The following is a 21156-nucleotide window of genomic DNA, read 5'->3' on the forward strand; positions in this document are numbered from 1 at the left end:
TAAAAATGTCAAGTGCCTATAAAGCAAAAAATGGTGTGGTGCAGGGCTGGAAACTAAAGATGTGAACTGCGGTATCTCAGCCACCTGACAGTTTTATGCTGGAATTGTTAAAAACAACAGTCAGCGTACTTTAAAACAAGTCCGAAGCACACAATTGTAATGTTCAGAAACTTTTCTAGTGTTGCTTTAAAAGACCTATTTAGGTTAATGTCTTCTTTTAAATATCAGAACTTATTGAGTGTTTCCAACTCCACTTATGTTTATTAATTAATTATTTTTTGCAAAAGGTGCAAATCTTCTCCAGAATTCTTAAACATTTTAGGAATATCAAGGACATTCAATTTTTTTTCCCGAATTTGAACTTGTCCTTTTATGTGATCCTTTAGAATCCATAAAAAAAGGATTCAGTGCAGTTTTCAAGAACCTGTTGGAGAAACCTCTGTCATTCTTATGTAATGCAATATTCACCATAAAATTCCACAATAGGCAACTCTTCCTGTGATTTTGAGCATGTCTATCTCTACATGTGACTGATTTATCCAGATGTACCTCTTGTTCAACACCAGCTGGGATCAACTCTCATGTTCCTACAACTCTCTTAGTTATCAGTCAGTACATATGGATGATTGGCTACAAAAAAGACATGAAATTGCTGAATAATATGTCATTTTTTTATTCTTGACATAAATTTATATCCATCCATTCTTTATACCCGTTTAATTCAATTTTGGGTCACCGGGGCGCTGGAGCCTATCCCAGCTGTCATTGGACGAGAGGTGAGCTACACCCTGGACAGGTCCATCACAGAGACAAACAAGACACACAACCATGCACGCTCACTCCTAGGGACATTTTAGAGACACCAATGAACCTAATATGCATGTTTTTGGAGGAAGCTGGAGTACCCGGAGAGAACCCACGCATGCACAGGGAGAACATGCAAACTCCACACAGAAAGGCCCCAGCTGGGAATGGAACCTGGAGCCATCTTGGTGGGAGGCGACAGTGCTAACCATCGTGCAGACACCACACATGAATTTGTCAACGTGCAATTGAAATTTCAGGGAATAAGTAAAAAAAAAAAAGCCAAAACATTTTAACACATGACTGTCATGACATCCGCCCTCATAGGATCACAAAGACACGACTTGATCAAGACGAGCACTTTTAAACGATTCTGCTGGACTAATTAATCGGTCAAATTGAGCTTGAGTCAACTATGCGTGTAACCATGCTGAGAGACATTGAGTAAATGAAAAAGTTGCTGATCTTTTAATACAAATGAATGAAGGTTCTTATAAAAAAACTGTTTAGTCACTTACAGTTCCAAATTTACCAACTGCTAAACTAGCCTGATGTAAGAGGACACAGCCTTGATAAGACATAGATCGATACAGGAAACCTTTAACGTCAATATATCGTTGAAACACATTAAAATGGTGGGATGGATACAACGTAACTCTGATAAGTAAAATATGTGACCAAAAAATTGCATATAGCTGGATAGGGCAATTCCGAACATGTCTTATAGCAATTCTACGGAGCAAGCATGTTGATAAAAGATGCAAAATCAAACATTTTTTTCTTCATTTTCTCACCCTGAATGATAAGAAAACTAACAGAAAGCCTCAACGTGGTGGCACTCGAACCTTTTGTGTTTGCCACATAGATGACAAAGAGGAATGCAGCTGTTCAGCTCGCAGGAAATACTCTTTCTTCTTCTCTCGAGCAAGAAAACTGATTTAGGTTCGGAAATGGTTTCTGAACCTGTGCCAAAAAGAAAGCGGTGCCATTTTGGCTGCTCAAAGCAAAGATGATCTCATCCGTCTGAATTTTTCCCAAAACGAATGCAGATTCAGAAGTAATGGTAATGCTAATAAAATCATAGGATAGAAAGTTGTCATTAGCAGAAAGAGGGGATCAGGCCAGAAACGTAAGCACTGAATATCTATATTAAAATGAATAACTGCATTCTGGTGGGGAATTTAAAAGTGCACCTTAAATATCGGCCCTGATAATGCTATTTTTGCCCTGCTGGGAAAGACACACCCTGCTGGTTCGCTTAACGCTGGAAGAATTTGGAGAGATGTAGCTGCTAAAAAAGGGGTCATAAAAACTGCATCAGAAAAAGATAACATACATGGACCCAGGTTTGAACAGCACAAGCTGACACTTCCACAGCCTGCTCCACAATAACGCTGCCTTGCATTTCTCCCGTATTGATCTGAGTGCTTGCTCCAACATGGCTAATGCACTACCAGCTTCACTTCCAGCTCCAAACTTCACTTAGCACTGAAGATCAAACAGAAAGGCACCTTGGGAAGGTGTGAGTGCAGCAGTCTCGGCTCATATTCTCCAGCAGGTCTAAATAGATTTCAAATTTAATTTCTAATCAAATTTTGAGACGTGTATAAAAATCTGAGGGCTGTGATCATCAACCCCACAAGTGAATACCGTATATTTGGGCTCCTTAATAACCTCCTCCTAAAGGTACACTGGTTTGGACAGCAGCCATGTCCTAATAGCTCGGTTTTAAAAAGCTTGTCTTCTATTGTTGAGTCAGTAAAAGGGATCTCTGTTTTCACTTTGCCTCACGTGCTCAGTCTGTGTCTTGGAACGAGCTGGTGCTCCACATGAGACTGTTCAGAAAAAAAATCTGCCCAGAGACCTGAATGATGATCTATGCTGTGTTGTCATTAGTTTAATTCGACTATTTATTAGGGATGAACTATTTTGTATTAAAAATATCTGCTGATCCTTTGTCAACTAAAATGATATAGGATCATTTAAATGGTGACTTGCACATTTTCCTAGAGCCCAAAGGGCTCCAGGTCTCTTGGAAAGCTTTCAAGACTTGGCAGATGTGTATTTCTTTAGTCTGCAAAACGATAAAAAACAACATCAACAAATAAAACAGTGATATGGGTAATTTATATTTTCAAAGAGCTTAATTAACTTTAATCAGATTGAAGAGCTAAACCCATAGTAGATATACAATTGTAAAATATTTCATTATTACAATTTAGAAGCAGGATAAGGAAACCCTTTTATCCATGAATGGATTCTCTCTGATCCATCACTGTATGATGATTTTTCTGCAACTACTCTGATTTTTCCACATTTGGAAAACAACCACGGAGTTTCCGTTTGTAATTTTTTGTGATCGTCGTGACTAAATGTACAAAATTGAAATGACCACTGAATAACCTGTCTTGCAAATGACTCTCCTTATTGCTCCAGCTTGGCAGACTGATAAACATTGGTTAGTCTTCTGTCCTCAATGAGGGGATTTAAACTTAGTGTACACAGCATCAAATTGAGTTATGCCCCCACGTGAAAAAACGGTATCATCCCCTGTTGTTGTTGCAGCCAGAAACTGACATCGTGATTGTCCTTGTCAGATTAGGCAAATCAATCAGACTGACCGGATGAGCAGAGGGAGACCAGAAGGAGGAGAAGAAAGAGAACTGAGGGAAGTGTCTGTGTTTGTTTGGGAGGGGGGCAGCTCCTCCCATAATTAAGTTAGTGTGCAGTGCTGGAGGTCCATGTTTATGCCACAGATGAGGGAGTTTCCTTCACTCAGTGCAAGTCTCGAAGAGAGAGAAGGCAGCGGCAAGCTCTCCCACTCTCCTCTGGCTCTGGTTATTTCTGCAACTCATCCCTCGCTGCGCTGCGACTGACTGTCCCGCTCCAACAGGCTGCCTCAGGACGAGGTGGTGGGAAGAAGCAGCCGCAGCACCTGCCTAATCCTCCACCGCCGTCCTTCCCTCCATCCCCTCGGTCTGCCCGTCCCAGGACCTCATCTCTGCCGCGGCTGCCATCATGTGTGACTGCTTCCACCTGGCGTTCCCCAACTGGCACCATGCCTCCTCAGGGACGGGTGGGCTCTTTACTCTCTGCTTTGTTTTTCTCCACTATGACAATGTCTGTGTCGTTGTCCCCTGAGCAGTTTACTGATTCAGCAGCAGGGTTCAGCAGTGCGATGGGAGAGACTGCGTTTGAGATGCTGTGAGGCTGTGAGCGTGTGTGAGGCAGCTGGTGCTGATGCTGACCTGCAGTGAGCGCTGGGTGTGTCTGCAGAGTGCAGAGGAGTGTTTGAAGATGTCATGATGGGGGTTGTCTGCAGCTCTCCTCTATCCTTCCAGCTGTTTGTTTTGAAGCAAACGGCTGAAATGTAAAGAGACTTTTTTCTGTCTGACAGATGAGCAAAGCAGAAACCGGCTTGGAAAACTATTGACAAAATAACATAACAATACCTATGATGGAACCAAACACAGATTTAAATTCTATAACTTGAGGCTTTATGGGAAGAGCGTCTATGTATAAACTTTGTTGTTTTTTAAAATAAATAAATAAATAAAACAAAAAAGAAATCAAAAACTTCCAAATTTCAGAGCGCTTAGGGTAGACTGTACTGAACACACAAATCATCGATGTTTTCACTAAAACAAAATAATCAATTCTATGGTTACATAAAAAGGAAAATCGCTGATTTGCATCAGGAATTTTTACAATTCGACATTTCATGAAAAGAACCAGTATGTCACTGAGTTTGAGCTATGAAGCTGCATGTAATCTCTAAATTGAGATAAGACGTTAACGTTATGGTTTTCAGTAGCTCATCACACTCATCTTTAATCCTGCTGTGGGGACCAGTTCCTGAAGATATCACTAACTCACCCATGCACAATCCATTCAGTTGCTTAAGTTTAGTGAATGTTTTCTGATGCATGGGCAACAATTTCGTGGTCCTTATGAATGAAAATCCTTGTCCCATAATATACACGTTGCATGCAGGGTCAACGGAAGGTGATAAAACATACTTACTGGAATTTTGCCGCCTCATATGTTGTGAAAATAGATCTTCTTTGGATAAAATATCGTGCCAAAAATAATTGTGATTAACAATATTAAGACTTTTCTTAGTTACTGACATATAACAGGTAGTTCAACCCTTTCAAAGAAGCATACATAAATTATTGTGAATATTGAGCTATGTGAATGTAGAAACTAAAAATATATCCTATTTGAATAGAAAAACAAAACCACAAATTAAATAGATAGATGCGAGGATGACAATCTTAATGAATGGGACATATGCTTTTGTTGATATGATTGTAATGATTTTATGAACTTTCTGACTGGAAATATGCTTTTTACTGAGAATAGGGATTACCTGTTCGATATGTTATAAGTTATCCCTCGACTTTGCTTGGTTCGCTGTCGCTGTCCGCCTGTTTTTTGTGTTTGTGTGGCGGAGCTGCAGATTAGAAGACAGAAGCAGCACGTTCAGAAATGACAGCAAGTCATGTCTCAGCATAAGTTTTTCTATTTATTTATCAGAGGCGTTATGGATGAAAATGCTGCACCCAATCGCTTAATGCTTGTTAAAACCACACTGGTAACATTCAAACACACAAAAAGACAATATATGTCTGTCATGGTTATATCTGACTCGAACGATAAATGATCGTTGGTCAGCATCGTTATTGTGACAGGCTGACCTTGTGGCTAAACTTATAGCCTCCTTGTGCTAATAATCTAAAAGTACAGTATTATGCTTGTGATTTGTGGACATTGTTTTGCACATTACATTAAATACGGACATTGTTACTGTGTGTCTGCCACTTTTAATTACCTCAGAAGTGGAGAGCCTTGTGTTGCTCTGAGAGGCTTCAGGCGATGCTCAAGGACAGAGAGCGAGACGGAGTGAGGCAGACGTGGGAATTATCCAGACAGAGTGGCCGAGTTACTCGACAGTAGAGCTTGAAACAGACATTTCTGATCAATTTTGGACCATCGGCCTCAGACTCGCACATCCTACTCTGATATTAGTTGTACTTCAGTTCGATAGTTTCTATGTTTGGCTGGTGTCAGTCCTTCTTTGAAAAGAGTCTGTGCACTAGTTGTAAGTTGCCTGGGGCATCAAGCAGGTAAATATTCCCTTATGTAGGCGATGGTTTGACAGATGCTGAGAAGGCTTTGACACCCACTGTGACACCAGCGTGTTTTCACAGAACACTCGTCATCAAGCCAGAGCTTCGTTCTGAAGTTTCATGCCAGCATCTTACACGGTTGTGACAGTTGATCAAACAGACAGACGTCACCATTGTGGTAGCTCCGTCCCTACAGCAGGTGTCTCCAGGACCACATTTTGCCACGATCTCTCTCTCTGACACACACACACACACACACACACACACACACACACACACACACACACACACACACACACACACACACACACACACACACATAATCATGTACAACATCTTTCTTGTTGTCAGGATTGGCTCCCAATTTTTGTTTTAATTCAGTGTTTGCCCATGTAATCGATTGACTAACTGGATTCTGTAAACATCTTAGGAGACTAGCACTTTGGTTAAAGCAGATTGAGGCTACTCTCAGGGGCCTGGAATTCAGTCTTTAAAATCTATTTACATGGTTTGGGTGAAGGGAAAAAGTTGGCAGTAATTGGCAAAATAACTTGTGTTTAACAAACCATCCCATTCTAGAAAATATATCAATCAGACCCTCTAATTGAGTAACTGCACTAAATGAGTGTATTTAAATCTAAGTCACTTGGTGCTCTCAGTCAAAACAAACACTGTGGGGTGTTTGCAAACTTCGTTGATAGATATGAGTAATGGTTTGTTTCTGCATTTTTGTGTAACTGCACGTCGTTTGAACATAGGCGGATTGAGATGCAAATTCCAGAGCTGTGAAGAAACCGGCTGGAAGTCTGCTGCAGATGAATAGATTGAAAGCATGCGCTTTTGCAGTCTCATGTTCTTATAATCCACGCAGAAAATTGAATTCCGTTTTTTTTCTCCTTCACCCAAATCTCATTATGATTTGGATCCGAGCAAAGTGCCCCCGAGTGAAAGGAGCTGTCTGTTAAAAAAAGAAACGAGCAGAATCCAAATCCAAGAGCACAAACAATGAGCTGTATGACTTTATATTAGCTTAGTGAAAGAGTTGAGCCTCAGGGAACCTTCCAGGCGCTTTTATACAGGAAGCACGAACTAGAGCAGAAGGGACTTATGTAAGAGATGAGCTGAGGATAGACAACTAACTCAACATAGCTCACATTTTCAGCCAAGAACAATTCATATTTCTCAGACTGAACGTTTTCTCTTTGTAAGATCGTATTGTTTGAATCAGTAGCGGCACGATGTTAAGTGACATAGCAGTGTTTCACCACACATGAGTTTAACTGTCCACATGAGAGTTTGAAAACGGGTGGCCCAAACAATTTATAAGCCAACCTTTAAGCTCCCTGTAGAGTTTGCACAGGCACTGAGGGATGAGCCACGCCCTGCACCCACATATGAATCATCAGGACCTCAGCCACCAACGACTCAGCCGCTGCTTGTGCTTGCAAATCTGCAGAATATTGCAATCAAAGTCAAATTACTACATCAGGGCGCAGCTTTATAAATATTTACACTATCTGATCTAACCCAATCAGGCAAACAGTCTGAGATCGTACCATTTGAAATCGAACAGATATCCCATCTTCGAGATCTTAATTAACCTTTTTTTTTCTCTGGTGGGAAATGTATCTATATAACATTGAAATCCCAAATATATGAACTATAGGGGTTTACAGAGTTACTGACACTTTAGCAGAAGTTTGGTCAGATTCATATTTTTTCACCTATGACATGAAGTATCACTTTGGGTTCAGAAAGTGCTGTTTAAAACACTAACTACCGCTTTTTAAAATAACAGTGTAGTTATTTGGATAAGGCAAGACACTGATACTAAATGACTGATATCACCAGCTGATTACTTATGAATATATATATGTTACTTCTATTGTTTATACAAATGATGCTAAATACAAGCCAAAAACGTGTATCTGGGTGTTATATTTTCCTAGTTTGAATGAGATTATAAATTTCATCCCTCTGTCAATGTGGTTGTAACTTGATGAACAATCCCCCCACAGATCTAGATTTCATATTTCAGGACTCAGGATCGTAGTTTTTTTTCATTACGCTGTATGTAGATTCTCTTTTCATGGCTCTGCTTTGTGATTCTATTTGGATATTTTGGTCACAAGTGGGTGCTGTTATTGTGACCTGTACAGCAACCACATGACAAATATTTGAGAAAGGAGTTTCTACATGTGCTGTCCCAATAGTTGGTCCAGGGAAAACTGAACATCCGTTTAAAATGAAGAGGTGAATAATAAGAAATTCATCATCCAATTATTTCAAACAGGGTCTGAAACCCCAATAAAGCTTACTAAGAACGTTAAAACTATGATTGATTACTACATTATATGTCTAGTTGAGAGATTTCATATGATACATTTTAGCCTTGTGTGACCCCAGAGTTCCAGTTAACTTAATAGATTTATCTAATCATCCACAGATTAGCTTCTTGAACTTCTCATTCCACAGAGGTTCAGCTGTAAACAGTACTACAACACTGTAGTATCTCTGCAGAAACCTTCACACCTTAACTAACTACTTCCATCATCTGTAATCAGTTTTTTATGACTGAAAATGAACATGAATATGACCCCATATCTGCACAAAAGACTTTGATCAATTTGCATTTCAAGATGGACTTTCAAGTATTTTAATGCATATATCTGCAAAAGGTTGCAATAGCTTAGTGTTTTTTTTTTCATTTTGTGTGTACCATACGAGAAGCAGACTTAGCATTACCTAGCAAACCTTGTTTTTTGTCTTTCACAACCATAATTGTAGTGCTTATCCAACTATAAGGTATCTGTCTCAAGCATATTTAATGTGAGGCTCAAAATGATGCTAACATGATGTTAAGCAAATTCCCTTTAACATCTCAGTTTCGCCTGCTTAAATGTGGCAACACTTGTGTCTTGCACTAACAACCTGTTTGCACTGAGCAAAAAATAACAACTGAGGCTGAATGCTCTTAGTTTGGGTGTATTTGGCATTATTTTATTGCAACTGGTCTGGTCAAAGTCCCAACAGTGGGAAAAAAACCAAAACAAATATGATTAGCTCTCATAGGAGAGCCCGACAAGCTGCTGAACCCCTTTAAGGTTTCATTTTGGCACAGTTTGCTTTGGTCTATAATCCTGGGACTGCAGTGCTGCATCCATGAGTTTCCTTAGGCCATATGCTGCACTTTTAAGGTTCTTCAGTATTATAAAATAAGACAGTGATTACTCTCAGTTGTTCTCAATTCGGTAATAAAAAGTGGTAAAATTTATTTTTGTGAAAAGATTTAAAGTGATTGAATTACAGAAACCCACATTCCATTTTGTTTTAATGGCAAAGTCTGTAAGCTGTATGATACCCTCATCAACTGAAAAAGAAAGGAAAAAAGATTAAAGTAGTTTAATGAAACCAGTTCAATTTAAGAGATGTTAAAGACATCAAAGATTAAACTAATTAAATTGAAAAACATAATGTAAAGATAAGCGAGAGATAACTGTAAATGTTGAATTATTTTTAGTTTCATGAGGTGCAAAGAGTTAAACTCCTCAGCCAAAGTCACAATGAGGACCTTTAGAAAACACTAAATTGGGTTTGGGAGTGACACAAATTCAGATAATGTATAACTGCAACCTAAAAGTGTCCCGCCTCCTTTCATCTGAGGCTGAGCATAACACTTAAGCCAGTTTGGCTATCACACACACACCAGGACGGCTTAAGGGAAGATAAGATAGCGTCTTACTAACACATCAGTTTACTTTCAGGCGTTAGAAAAACAGCAGCTGAAGGTAGGTGAGGTGTTGATTGGGATTCTGCTGAATGGGCCTAATAAGTGAAAGAAAAGAAAATCTGAGCCGATTGTGTCAGGGAAACTAGAGAAGGATTGTAGTTGATGCATGACAAGGATTCTTGAAGTCTTACATGACTTAATAGTGTAGGCAGCTGGAAGGAAATTTTCTAATTATTGTGCTTCCAAGCACATTTAGACTGGTGAGGTAAGTCAGTGTGAGTTCACAGGGTGAGTCGTGATGATGATACATGGAATTAATTTCTTATGGGCAGCAATAAAACAGCAGAACTGTGATGGCATCTGATGATTTTTTTAAGCATTCGAATGATCAACCTTGAGACAAAAACACACCCTGATAAGGTAGGAAGTCTTCACGCTCTTGCCTTAACTTCCCTCTAATGCACTTACACAAGCTGTAAGAGCTCCTCATGTGACATACATTACTGTACAGCAGAGGGTGGAGTGTGATGGTTGGTTAAAAAAGCTGTGTTGTGCAGAAGCATCTACTGCTTCATACTTTCAAGCATCGCCTGCTTTCTCAGCTTTTACTGTTGACTGCTGTCCATATTTCAAAACAATCATATAATCTAGTTGTTAATTTGTCTTGGTTTCAATCGTAAGTTATTTGTCACTTAAATCTTCAAAGATCTTGACAGGAATAATACCCACATATGGGTATTTATTATCTTGATTGGAGTAGAGTTTAATGTCTCAGAAGGATGCAGTTTAACTTCTCAGCGATCATGCATTATATAAAGAATACTCAGGTGTTCAAAGGCCAAACACTTCATTTGTAGATTGATAATCAGATTTTCCATGTGGGAATGAAAAAAGCAAAATGTGCAAAGTCTAATCTTATTCTCAATAGGCCTTCATTTGAATGAATCTATAAACTTTAGGGTTTGCTGTTTTCTTTATCTGAAACTTTTGGAACTTCATGTTAGCACGGATGCTGATACAGAATGGAAAGAGTAAAACAGTATTTATAAAGTCATCAAATTAAACATAGATTAGATATCAGAGTGGGTAATAACAATAAAAATCTGGCTAAGCAGATTTGTTCGGAGTCAGACGTTCCCTTTTTGGCAACCTTGCGGGGCTGAGAGACAGCAGAGTTTAATGTGAGGATCGATAAGGTGGATCACTTACCAGAAGAATGAGGCAGTGGGTCTCTGGGGGAATTATTGCCAGGAAGAACTCTAAATAGTCTTATCATCGGCTCCAGTGTCTCTCTGAGCCTCAAAACAGGTGCTAGTAGTCAGACTGGGTGGAAGTCTGAGCTTACTGTTGGGAAAATACAAACACAGACAAACATCAGTCTGCTTTTTTCAGTTTTCTGTGGCCTCCATCAGTTTTAAGGTGTAGTTTTCTGAATAGTATTTGTGTCTACGATTAAACACAAAACTACCTTTCTTATCTTGTCCAATGCATCTCATTGACTGGGTATAAAAGCATCCTTTGCCAGAAGCTTTTTTGAAAAAATAAATTTGCAAAAACTTCACACATTTGCAGTTTTGAAGTCACAGTAAAGTGTGGCTGGGCTCAGGCTGCCAGACAAACATGCATATACATGAATTCCTGTGGCACCTGTTCAATTCTGGTTTCCATTTGGCGTTATCAACAGACTCAAAACAAAATGCCTTTAGATGCCACGAATAGACCTAAAACCAATCAGAGCAAGCAAACATGTTAAGTAGTGCTCGGCAGTTAAAACCAGAAAGCGACAAATCTCTGTTTGTTTTTACTTCCTCCTTTACAGAAAACAGCATTCAATTTTTTTTTGCACTAAACTGATTCAAATAACTCTCACATCAGCGGCCACCATCCTAGTTGTTTATTAACTTGTCTCGACGTTGTTCCCCCGAACTGTAATTAAATCAAACCCAGACACATTCTGCAAGAACAAATGAAACTATTCTTGTGTACAGGCTATGACTGAATCAAGTTAAAGCTAGTTTACTTTTAGCTTCATGTAGAAAGATTTAAAATATTTCCAAGAAAACGTTTGTGTGTGCAGAACCTGGAGGAATGAGGCTGTACAACATCTAAAGAAATCAAAAGAGAGGATGTTTTGGCTGTAATGTTCTGCGTTGTGTTTTTGTGAACAGGAGCTGGGCGAAGGCTGCGAGCTCCGGAGCCCGCCACAGACGACGATTCAGTGAGTGGAATTAAAATAAAAGCCTGATTTTGTGTCTATCGGTTTTGATTCTTCACCCGCTACACAGTTGTGTTGAGAATCATTATTCAACAAAAACATCATATATCAATGCTATCTAACTTAATTGTATCTGATAATTGGTGGAGAATCTTTCAAAAACTAGATTTTAAAACTGAGATTGTTTCTACAATAAATCAGTTGGTAATTACGCCAGCACAAAATGTTATGGGAATATTAGAAGAATTCTTTTGGAGATGCTTTGCTCTATACCAAAACGTTTGACTGACAGACTTTCCATGGAAACACACTTCTAATTTTTCCTTAGCTAGAAAATTGCTTTTGAATTGGCTCTATATGAATGAATGGATTATTTTGAAATGAATTATGATTACAATGGCTTGAATTGGACTATATTATTTAAGTCCCTTGAGATGACATTTGTTGTAATTTGGCATTATATAAATAAACTGAATTAAATTGAATTGAATTAATGTGATCATTAGATATCAACCATTTGAATTCCCTGTCAGGATCACCTTTGGCATAGCAAACTGTGGTCACACCATCTATAGCCCCTTTCACACTGCCGAATAACCCGCGTTTAATCCACGAATTTAGCGTGTCCGCTGTTGCGTTCACACTGCCGACCCGGGCTGCCGTGTCAACTCGACTCGCCTTTCGACCCACGTCGGACCCTAGTCTTTTTGCCGAGCCGAGTTTGATGTGAACGCAATCGACGCGGGTCGGACGTGGGCGTGGCGTGAGGAGTTTAAAAGACAGGACAGCTGATTCAGAACAACAGCGACAGGTGAGGACAAGTTTTACTCTGTTTTAGCCTACATCAAGTTGGAGACATTTTTTAATATGGCCAACTGGGGAGACAAGGAGGTCCGCGAGCTGCTCAGCCTCCGAGCAGAGGACGTTATTTACCGCCACATGTCGGGGACGGTGAAAGATGGACCTCTGCTGGAAGGGCTGGCGAGAAAGATGGGAGAGCGCGGTTTCCCACGCAGCAAGACGCACCGTAAAGTAACATCTCCATGAACTGTATTGCAAAAATGAGTTCTCAAGGTGTCCCGCCATCGTTTGTTTGAAAAATTTGATGCAGACAGGTGTATTTAACCCAACCTCCGATGCATGGCTTGTGCCTACGTCATTGTACACGCCCAGCATTTTATGTTTTTCGTGTGACGCTCTGCCACTAGGCAACGCCCCCTGAACTCGGCTTCAGGCGACACGGGTCACCAACACGCCAAGCGTTCACATTGCTCGACGCGGGTCGAAGGTGCAATTTGGACCCGCTAAGATAGCGGGTCGCAGTGTGAAAGGGGCTTATGGTGCAAATGACTCAATTCATGGTTGTTTGTGCTGCAGTTGCAGCTACATTTGTTTTAACATTAGAAAATGTTTTAAGTGACAGACGAATAAGTATAGTGCTCTTCACACTACCACAATATGCATATCTCTTTGAAGTGACAGCAACTGCTTTGTTTTGGTATGAACTGACCTTGTACATGCAGCTATGTGAAGAGCCACCTCAGTTCGCAGAGGGGGAGAGACCGCGGCCGCAAGGATCATCACCCGTCGAGGAGTATCCTGAAGCTGCCAAATACACTGACAAAGAGGTACAGTGCACAAAAATACCGCTGAGTTACACAGACATAAAAAACAGAGCATAAAAAGAAAACAGTTTAAGGAAATAAATAAGAAAAACAGTTTATTTGCATTTCCAATATAAATATGACCAGGAAAACAAGTTCCTCTGGCAAAAATGTGTTTCTCGACTTCAGCGTTCACCTCAGTGTTTCTTGTTAACATTGCATTTAACAAATCAGGTTACTACAGAGAGCAAAGCATAACTTGGTTACCTCATTGCACGTCAGCACACTGAGTCATTCAAATATCTATTTGTGACCTATTTTTTTCAGGCCATAGATAAATGAAGTTAGAGGAACAAGCTTGTGACCAAGAGAGGCAACGTTGTATAGTTGGCTCAGTTATGGATGTTATGTATAACAAAGCCAAGATTATGCAAATTCCATCATAAAGCAGAAGCTGTGTCTTCAATGCCTAAAGTAAAGTTAGTGAAATGGAAAATTACTGTTACTGCACTGTATCCACATGAATTTGCATTAAATGTGTAATTTGTATTAACAACACAACCTGTGTTTTAGAAAATATTCTATTAATCCCTTTTTTACAAGCCCTCTCCACTGGAAACAATCAACGTAATATGTCATTGTGCAGTCATATTCACAATGAGTAAAAGCAGACAGTAAAAAGTACCATAACACATTGTTCTGTTGAGAGAGATATCGTAAAGCTAGCTGTGCTGCTGTGTTCGGCTCTCACAGTAAAAATGAATCTTTACCCAACTCTTTGATTGAGGTTCTTTGGTCTCTTATTGTTTCCTCAGAACCTTAATGATGCTACTGAGAAACAAACATTTACTGCTTGGTCTTCTATGGGAAAAGCTAAAAACTTAAAAAATGTTTAATAATTTTATTGTGTCACTCAGTATTTTGGTCCATCAAATTGCTTAAATCAAGCAAATTAAGGCCAGGGAACTGAAATCATCGACCATCCGTTTCATCCCCCTAAATGCTTTCACAATAGAAATATTGATGTCATCTACATTTGTTCTCTTTTTACACTACGATATGTGGACATACTTTGATATTTAGACCATAAGTCCTGATATGCCTCAATGGACATAATGGACAAATATTAACAATGATTGATGAAAAGCAGCCACAGCAGGTTCATTAAAATCTGGTGCTTCTCTCTTTTAAGAATTTGAGTGCAGTGTTTCCATCTAAAGTCCAGTAACTTCAGTGACACTTTTCCTTTTAGTGTGAAGCGGAGCATGATCTCAAAAGTGGGAGTGGACACAAAACTAAAAAGTCCGGGCTTGGGTCCATATTTGAAAAGCGCTCAACTCCAAAGATGAGTAAACTAAAGGTGAGACATTCACACCTTCCCCTCTCTGTACTGTGCCTGTGAATCCCTTCAAGCAGTGCTGAAGTGGAGAACAACACAGCTTACAGAAGAATGCCTCTCTTTCTCTTTTTGATGTGTGGACAGGAAGCTGACAGCCCTGAGGCCGGGGTGATTGTGAAAACAGCCAAAGATGGATGTGCAGAGGGTCTTGTTTATAGTGGAGGTGGAAAAGAGGGGATTTTCATTAAGGAAGTGGTACCAGAGTCTCCTGCCTCGAAAAGTTTAAAAGTGAAAGAAGGTAAATGATCAGCTGGAAATGAAGCAACTGATGAGTTTACATTAAATCTATTTTCATTTTTATCATTCTTATTCAAATTTTTTCCATATTACAGCACTGATAAATGTGGTATTAAAGGGATAGTTCGCCTCTTTTGACATGAAGCTGTATGACATCCCATATTATCAATATCATTTATGAACATTGACTTACCCCCAGCTGCGTCCTGTGAGCCGAGTTCCGGCCTCGTTTTGGTGTTGACGAAGGTAGTCCGGCTAGTTGGCTGGGGCTTAAAAAATAAAGGGTCTTGCTTCTCAAAACAATATGCGTTCAAAAGAGTAATACATTGGTATCACAAAATCGTCCATCCAGAAAAAGTCAGACCTCACATTGCTTGGCGCTTTTTTTGCCTCCCTTGATATCAATGTGTTCAGCCACCTGCCGATAGCTGCACCTGTTATAGTGTTTACTGCTCGAAAGCAGGGGACTGCTCGGTCTGCTCTTCGGTCTGCAAGGTTTACACAGCACGCAGTGATACAAAGGTAGAGAGAAATAGCGCCAAGCGATTGTGAGGTCTGACTTTTTCTGGATGGACGATTTTGTGATGCAAATGTATTACTCTTTTGAACGCATATTGTTTTGAGAAGCAAGACGCTTTATTTTTTAAGCCCCAGCCAACTAGCCGGACTACCTTCGTCAATACCAAAACGAGGCTGGAACTCGGCTCACAGGACGCAGCGGGGGGTAAATCAATGTTCATAAATGTTATTGCTAATATGGGATGTCATACAACTTCATGTGAAAAGAGGCGAACTATCCCTTTAATGATACCCCTAACTGGGGCTACTGAATGAATCCATGGTTCTTACAGTAAAAGTCCTGTTATTCACTGTACATATTTTAAAATTTGAAATTAACATTCATGAAAGGAATCAAGTTTCGAACTGCAAACAGACTTAGAGCTTGCAATGAAAATCTGTTCACCTTGGGCGATCACTAACTATGCCGTGATTTAGCTCATTTAGCCTTATCATTTACAAAAACAGTCCAACAGTCATCTTTTCTAAAAGTTTCTGTAATACTTTCTCTGTTTTATGCAGGCGATCAGATTCTGAGCGCCACTGTGTATTTTGACAACGTGTCATATGAGGATGCCGTTCAGATTCTGGAGCACGCTCAGGCTTACAAATTGAAGCTTTGCCTGAAACGCAAACCAGACATCACAGAGTCTGAACCAGCCATCGAATCTGATGCTATCCCTGTAGGTAGTTTCAATTTGTCTGCTCATACTGTTTTCGAGAGGTAATAATGGGTCAAAATCTCATATCCAATATTTCTGTTGCTCAACAGGAGGAAGAGATCTATTCCACAGAGATGAGGGCGCAAGGAAAAACCAAAAGACGTGGGGATGCCCGCATTTCATGGCCAAAGTTTCCTTCCTTTGGAAAAGGACGAAAATCACGTTTTACAAGGTCCCACAGTTCTTCAGAAGCTGATGAGCAGAGAAAGCTTGAGCTTAGTCCAACTACAAGTGACACAGAGTCACCTATAAAGTCTCAGGATGCTCTCAAAGGAAAGAAGAAACATAAGATGAAGCTCTCTGCTCTAACAAAGAGAAGCCGCATAAGTTCGTCTGAAGACCAGGACACAGACGCTCCGACAACTGGCCAGATAAGTAGTGACATTCACCAAACACAAGAATCTGATTTGCTTTCACCTGAAAGCCTTGAAGGGCCCCCAAGAGAAACACCAGAAGTATATGTGAGTGAGGATTCGAAGGAAGAGGAGAACTTAATTCAAACAGTTCAACACAAAGTGGAACTTATCAGTGTAGATAGCACTTTGAAAACAACAGATCTAACTGTGGCTCTTGCTGATCAGGAAAGCCCCTCTGATCTCAAGTCACCTGATGGGAAGAAAAAGAAGAAAGAGAAGTCCGAATTAAAAATGAAAATTTTGGGGAAGGATAAATCACACAAGAAAGATGGGAAAGCAAAATCATCTCCGAAAAGGCTAAAAACTCTTGGAGCAAGTATTGAAAAAGAAGATCAACCTGAAACTGAAAAATCTGGTGTTACATCAGGCTTGGAGTTAAACACAAAACTACAGGTAGATCAACCTGCAGTTGATGCTAATAACCAAATGACTAGCAGTGAAAGTGTGAAGGTAATCTCAACCAAATCTATGATACCACACATAAGTTTACCAAAGGTGGAGCTTGATATATCCGATGTTTCATTTGTGCGGAAGCCTCAACAGAAAGGTGAGGAAAAAACACAGAAAGGCAAGGACACGAAACAAAAGCAAGCAACAAAGCCTGGCCCAACATTGAAAATTCCTAAAATAGGCCCAAGTGACATTACTACAGAGGAAGATATGCAAATTGTGAACGTTACCGTAACCACATCTAAAACTGAGCAGTTTACAACTGAGGGTGACAAAGGCAAAGAAGGTCCTTATGAAAGTCGAGTTTCCACAACACAACTTCCCAAACGTGAAGACATTGAGATTCCAGGTATGGAGGACATGAGCGCCACAGCCAAAAGAATGAAAGAGCCTAAAGCTGATTTCACAGGACATTATGATGAAATCCAAGCTGAAACTGTACAAATGTCAATTGATGTTGACAGTGTGAAAGAGGCAGTTTCGAAATTGCCTGGATACAAGCTGCCTCAACTTGACACATCTGGGATGCCTATCCCCGAAGAAGTTACTGTTATAGATGCAAATGCTCAAAGAATATCTGTAAAAACACCTACTAAAGTGGTAGCAAAACACGAGGCAAACTTGACCATGTTTGACATGAGTGTCTCTCCAGAAATCTCCAAAACCACAGTCAAACTACCAAAGATCACATCTGTTGGTTTAACGTCTGAGGAACTTTTAAGTGAAACCAAGGTAGATTTAAAAAAAACTCAAAAGGAACATGAAATTAAACTAAAGGAAAGCTGCAAAGACACTGAAACTAAGCCCTTCAAAAGAGAAGACATCATAACACTTGGAAAAGGAACTCCACAAGAAGCCGCTATTCTTCAAGAACATGAACGGGAATCTGAACATGAATCGGCAGCTACAAAGGAGCCACATAAGAAATCAAAGAAGACGAAGCTAACAATGCCTAGTTTGGGGATAACAACACCAGACATAAGGATACCTGACATTGGGATTGACATGCCAAAACAAAATATCTCTCAGCAAAAAGATTTGAAGTCAAAAACTGAAACAAAGAAAGGCAAGAAGCAGACTGGAGGAATCGACACCACTGAAAACACTGAAGATGGCCTAACAGCAAAACCAATGGCTGACATTTCCTTTCCGGAGATCAAAAGTGAAGAAAAGGTTGTCGAAGCTGAGGAGCAAAGTGAGCAGTTGCTCAGTGGAGATATGGATATAGGCATTGATGAGGCTGTCATAAAAACTCTTGAGAAAGAGGGAAAGGGTAGCAAGTTTAAACTGCCACAACTTGGTATCTCCATCCCAAAAGTGAAAGGAACGAGAATTGATTTAAGCACAGCAAAGAAAAATGTAGCTGTCACACAAGTAAAGGGTAAAGCTGAGGTCCAACTTCCAGGAGCCCCTGGGATGGACGTTACTCTTGAAAGCGAAGATGTTTATATTCAAGAGCAAAAGATTGAGGCAGAAAAACCTGAACTGGAAATAAAATCCCCAGAGTTTCAAGGTGAACTTGATGGGCAAGCGAGCAAATTGAAAATGTCAAAATTTGGAATCAAAATGCCAAAATTGAAAGGGTCTGAATTTGATGCAAGCTTGTCAAAGAAAGATGATGATGTCAAATTACCAGATGCTAAAGCAGAGGTCCAAGTCCCAGAGGCCAAACCTTCAGAGGGTTATCAGACTGACTTTTCTCTTGGAAGAGTAGATGTTTCTGTTCCAGACCAAAAGATGGATGTAGGCAAGCCTGAAATAGATGTCAAAACAAACCTGAGTGTTGAAGGGGAACTTGATGGACATGGAAGTAAACTGAAGATGGCAAAGTTTGGAATCAAAATGCCAAAAATAAAAGGCTCTGAAGCTGAATTAAGCCTGTCAAGCAAAGATGCTGATGTCAAAATACAAGAGGCCCATGCTGAGGTCCAAATCCCAAAGGCTCCTGAGGCAGATGTTTCTCTTGGAGGAGTACATGCAGAACAAAAGATTGATGTAGAAAAAACTGAAATGGAAATCAAAGCTTTGGGGACTCAAGTAGAACTTCAAGGACAAGGAAGCAGGTTCAAGATGCCAAAGTTTGGAATCAAAATGCCAAAATTTAAAGGCCCTGAACTCGATTTACGTTTGTCAAAGAAAGATGCAGATGTCACACTAGTACAGGCGAAAGATGTTAACATAGATGTGTCTATGCCAGAGCAAAAGACAGAAGTAGAAAAAGCAGAACTTGGAATAGAATCTTTACAAATTCAGGGTGAACCTGATGGACAAGAACACAAGTTCAAAATGCCAAAGTTAGGAATTTCAGTGACAAAAGTGAAAGGGCCTGAAGTAGATTTTAACCTATCAAAGAAGGATGATGATGTTACATGGCCAGAGGCTCAGGAAAAAATCAAACTTCCTGAAGTTGAACTAAGGGAATCCTCTGCTAAAGTTGAAATGACAGCCCCTGAAATAACATCAGAAACTATTGTGGGTTCTCTTGATGTGAAAACAGAAGCATCTGAAGTAGATGAAAAAGCAAGCAAGTTCAAAATGCCAAAATTTGGAGTATCGCTTCCAAAACTAAAAGGTCCTAAAATTGATTTAAGCTTAGCAAAAAAAGATGTAGATATTGCTTTGCCTGAAGTTGAAGCAGAAGCAAAACTTGCTGATATTGAACAGACAGATCTGGGTATGAAGCAGGTGGGCACAGCTCCCGAGGTTGCAGTTCACCAGGATGTTGAAGGATCAGCATCAAAATTTAAGATGACAAGATTTGAACTATCAACACTTCAGACTGAAGGTCCAAAAATCTCTGGGGATATACCCGATATGGACAAAGATGTAAAAATCACTGGAGCTGGCATTAGTGTACCAGAAGAGGAGTTTGCAGTTAGCATTACAGGACCCAGCATGACTGTTGAGGGCCCTTCAGTAGATGTAAAAACTACAGGAACTGAACTTGAAGTCAAAGGAAGTAAGTTTAAAATGCCACATCTTGGCTTTTCTATGCCAAAGGTAAAAGGACCTAAACTGGATTTAAGTCTGTCAAAAAAAGAAGCAGATGTCACATTACCTGAGGCCAAAGGTGATGTCAAACTTCCAAAGGTTGAGCTAGAGAAATCTGATGTTTCGATTCAAGAGGCCTCTGTAGACATTGAAAAACCTGAACTGAAAATGCAGGCCCTGGAGACTGAGGGTCAACGTGACAGCCAAGAAGAAAATATAAAAATGCCAAATATCAGTTTCTCTATTCCTAAAGTCAAAGGGCCTGATATAAATCTAAGCTTACCAAAGAGAGCAACAGATACCACACGACCAGACACTGAAGCTGATGTGGAATTCCCAGAAGCTTCTAAAATTGGAGTCAGTGTTGGAAAAGCTGAGGTTATGATGCAAGAGGGAAGAGCTGAAGCTGAAAAACCTGAAGTACAAATCAAACCATTGCATGCTCATGTTAAAACTGAAGGTCAAGGAGGCAGATTCAAAATGCCAAAGTTGGGAATTGCAAAGCCAAAAATGAAAGGTACTGGAATTGATTTAAACTTGAAAGGTGCAGATTTGACACTGGCAGAAGCAAAGACTGAAGTCAAAACGCCTGACGCTAAACTCGAAGACCTTTCTGGCAAAGTGGAAATCAAGGCCCCTGAAATTCAAGATCAGTTAAGTGTGGAACAATCGCCATCAAAGTTTAAGCTGCCAACATTCAAATTTCCAAAATTTAGAGCTGCTGTCAGTGCAGACATGCCTGACATGGAAGAAATAAAAGTTGAAGAATCTACATTTGAAATGACTAAAAGTGAAGCTACAGTTGACATTGTGGCACAAAATACTGATATTGAGGATCAATCTCTTAAGGTGAAAATGACAGTAACTGAAGGTGAGGGAAGAGAAAGCAAGTCCAAAA

General features: G+C 39.9%; 1 protein-coding gene across 1 annotated transcript; it reads left to right on the forward strand.

Moving 5' to 3' along the window:
- Positions 1-13398: 13398 nt before the first annotated feature.
- LOC142402515 (protein AHNAK2-like) lies at positions 13399-16996 on the forward strand. The gene is made up of 6 exons (XM_075488048.1): positions 13399-13509; positions 14738-14845; positions 14969-15122; positions 16202-16362; positions 16452-16728; positions 16983-16996. The coding sequence occupies exons 1-6, from the start codon at positions 13399-13401 to the stop codon at positions 16994-16996; spliced, it is 825 nt and encodes a 274-aa protein (XP_075344163.1).
- The last annotated feature ends 4160 nt before the right edge of the window (positions 16997-21156 follow it).

Source organism: Odontesthes bonariensis, chromosome 17, assembly GCF_027942865.1.
Source record: "Odontesthes bonariensis isolate fOdoBon6 chromosome 17, fOdoBon6.hap1, whole genome shotgun sequence".
Lineage (NCBI taxonomy): Eukaryota > Metazoa > Chordata > Actinopteri > Atheriniformes > Atherinopsidae > Odontesthes > Odontesthes bonariensis.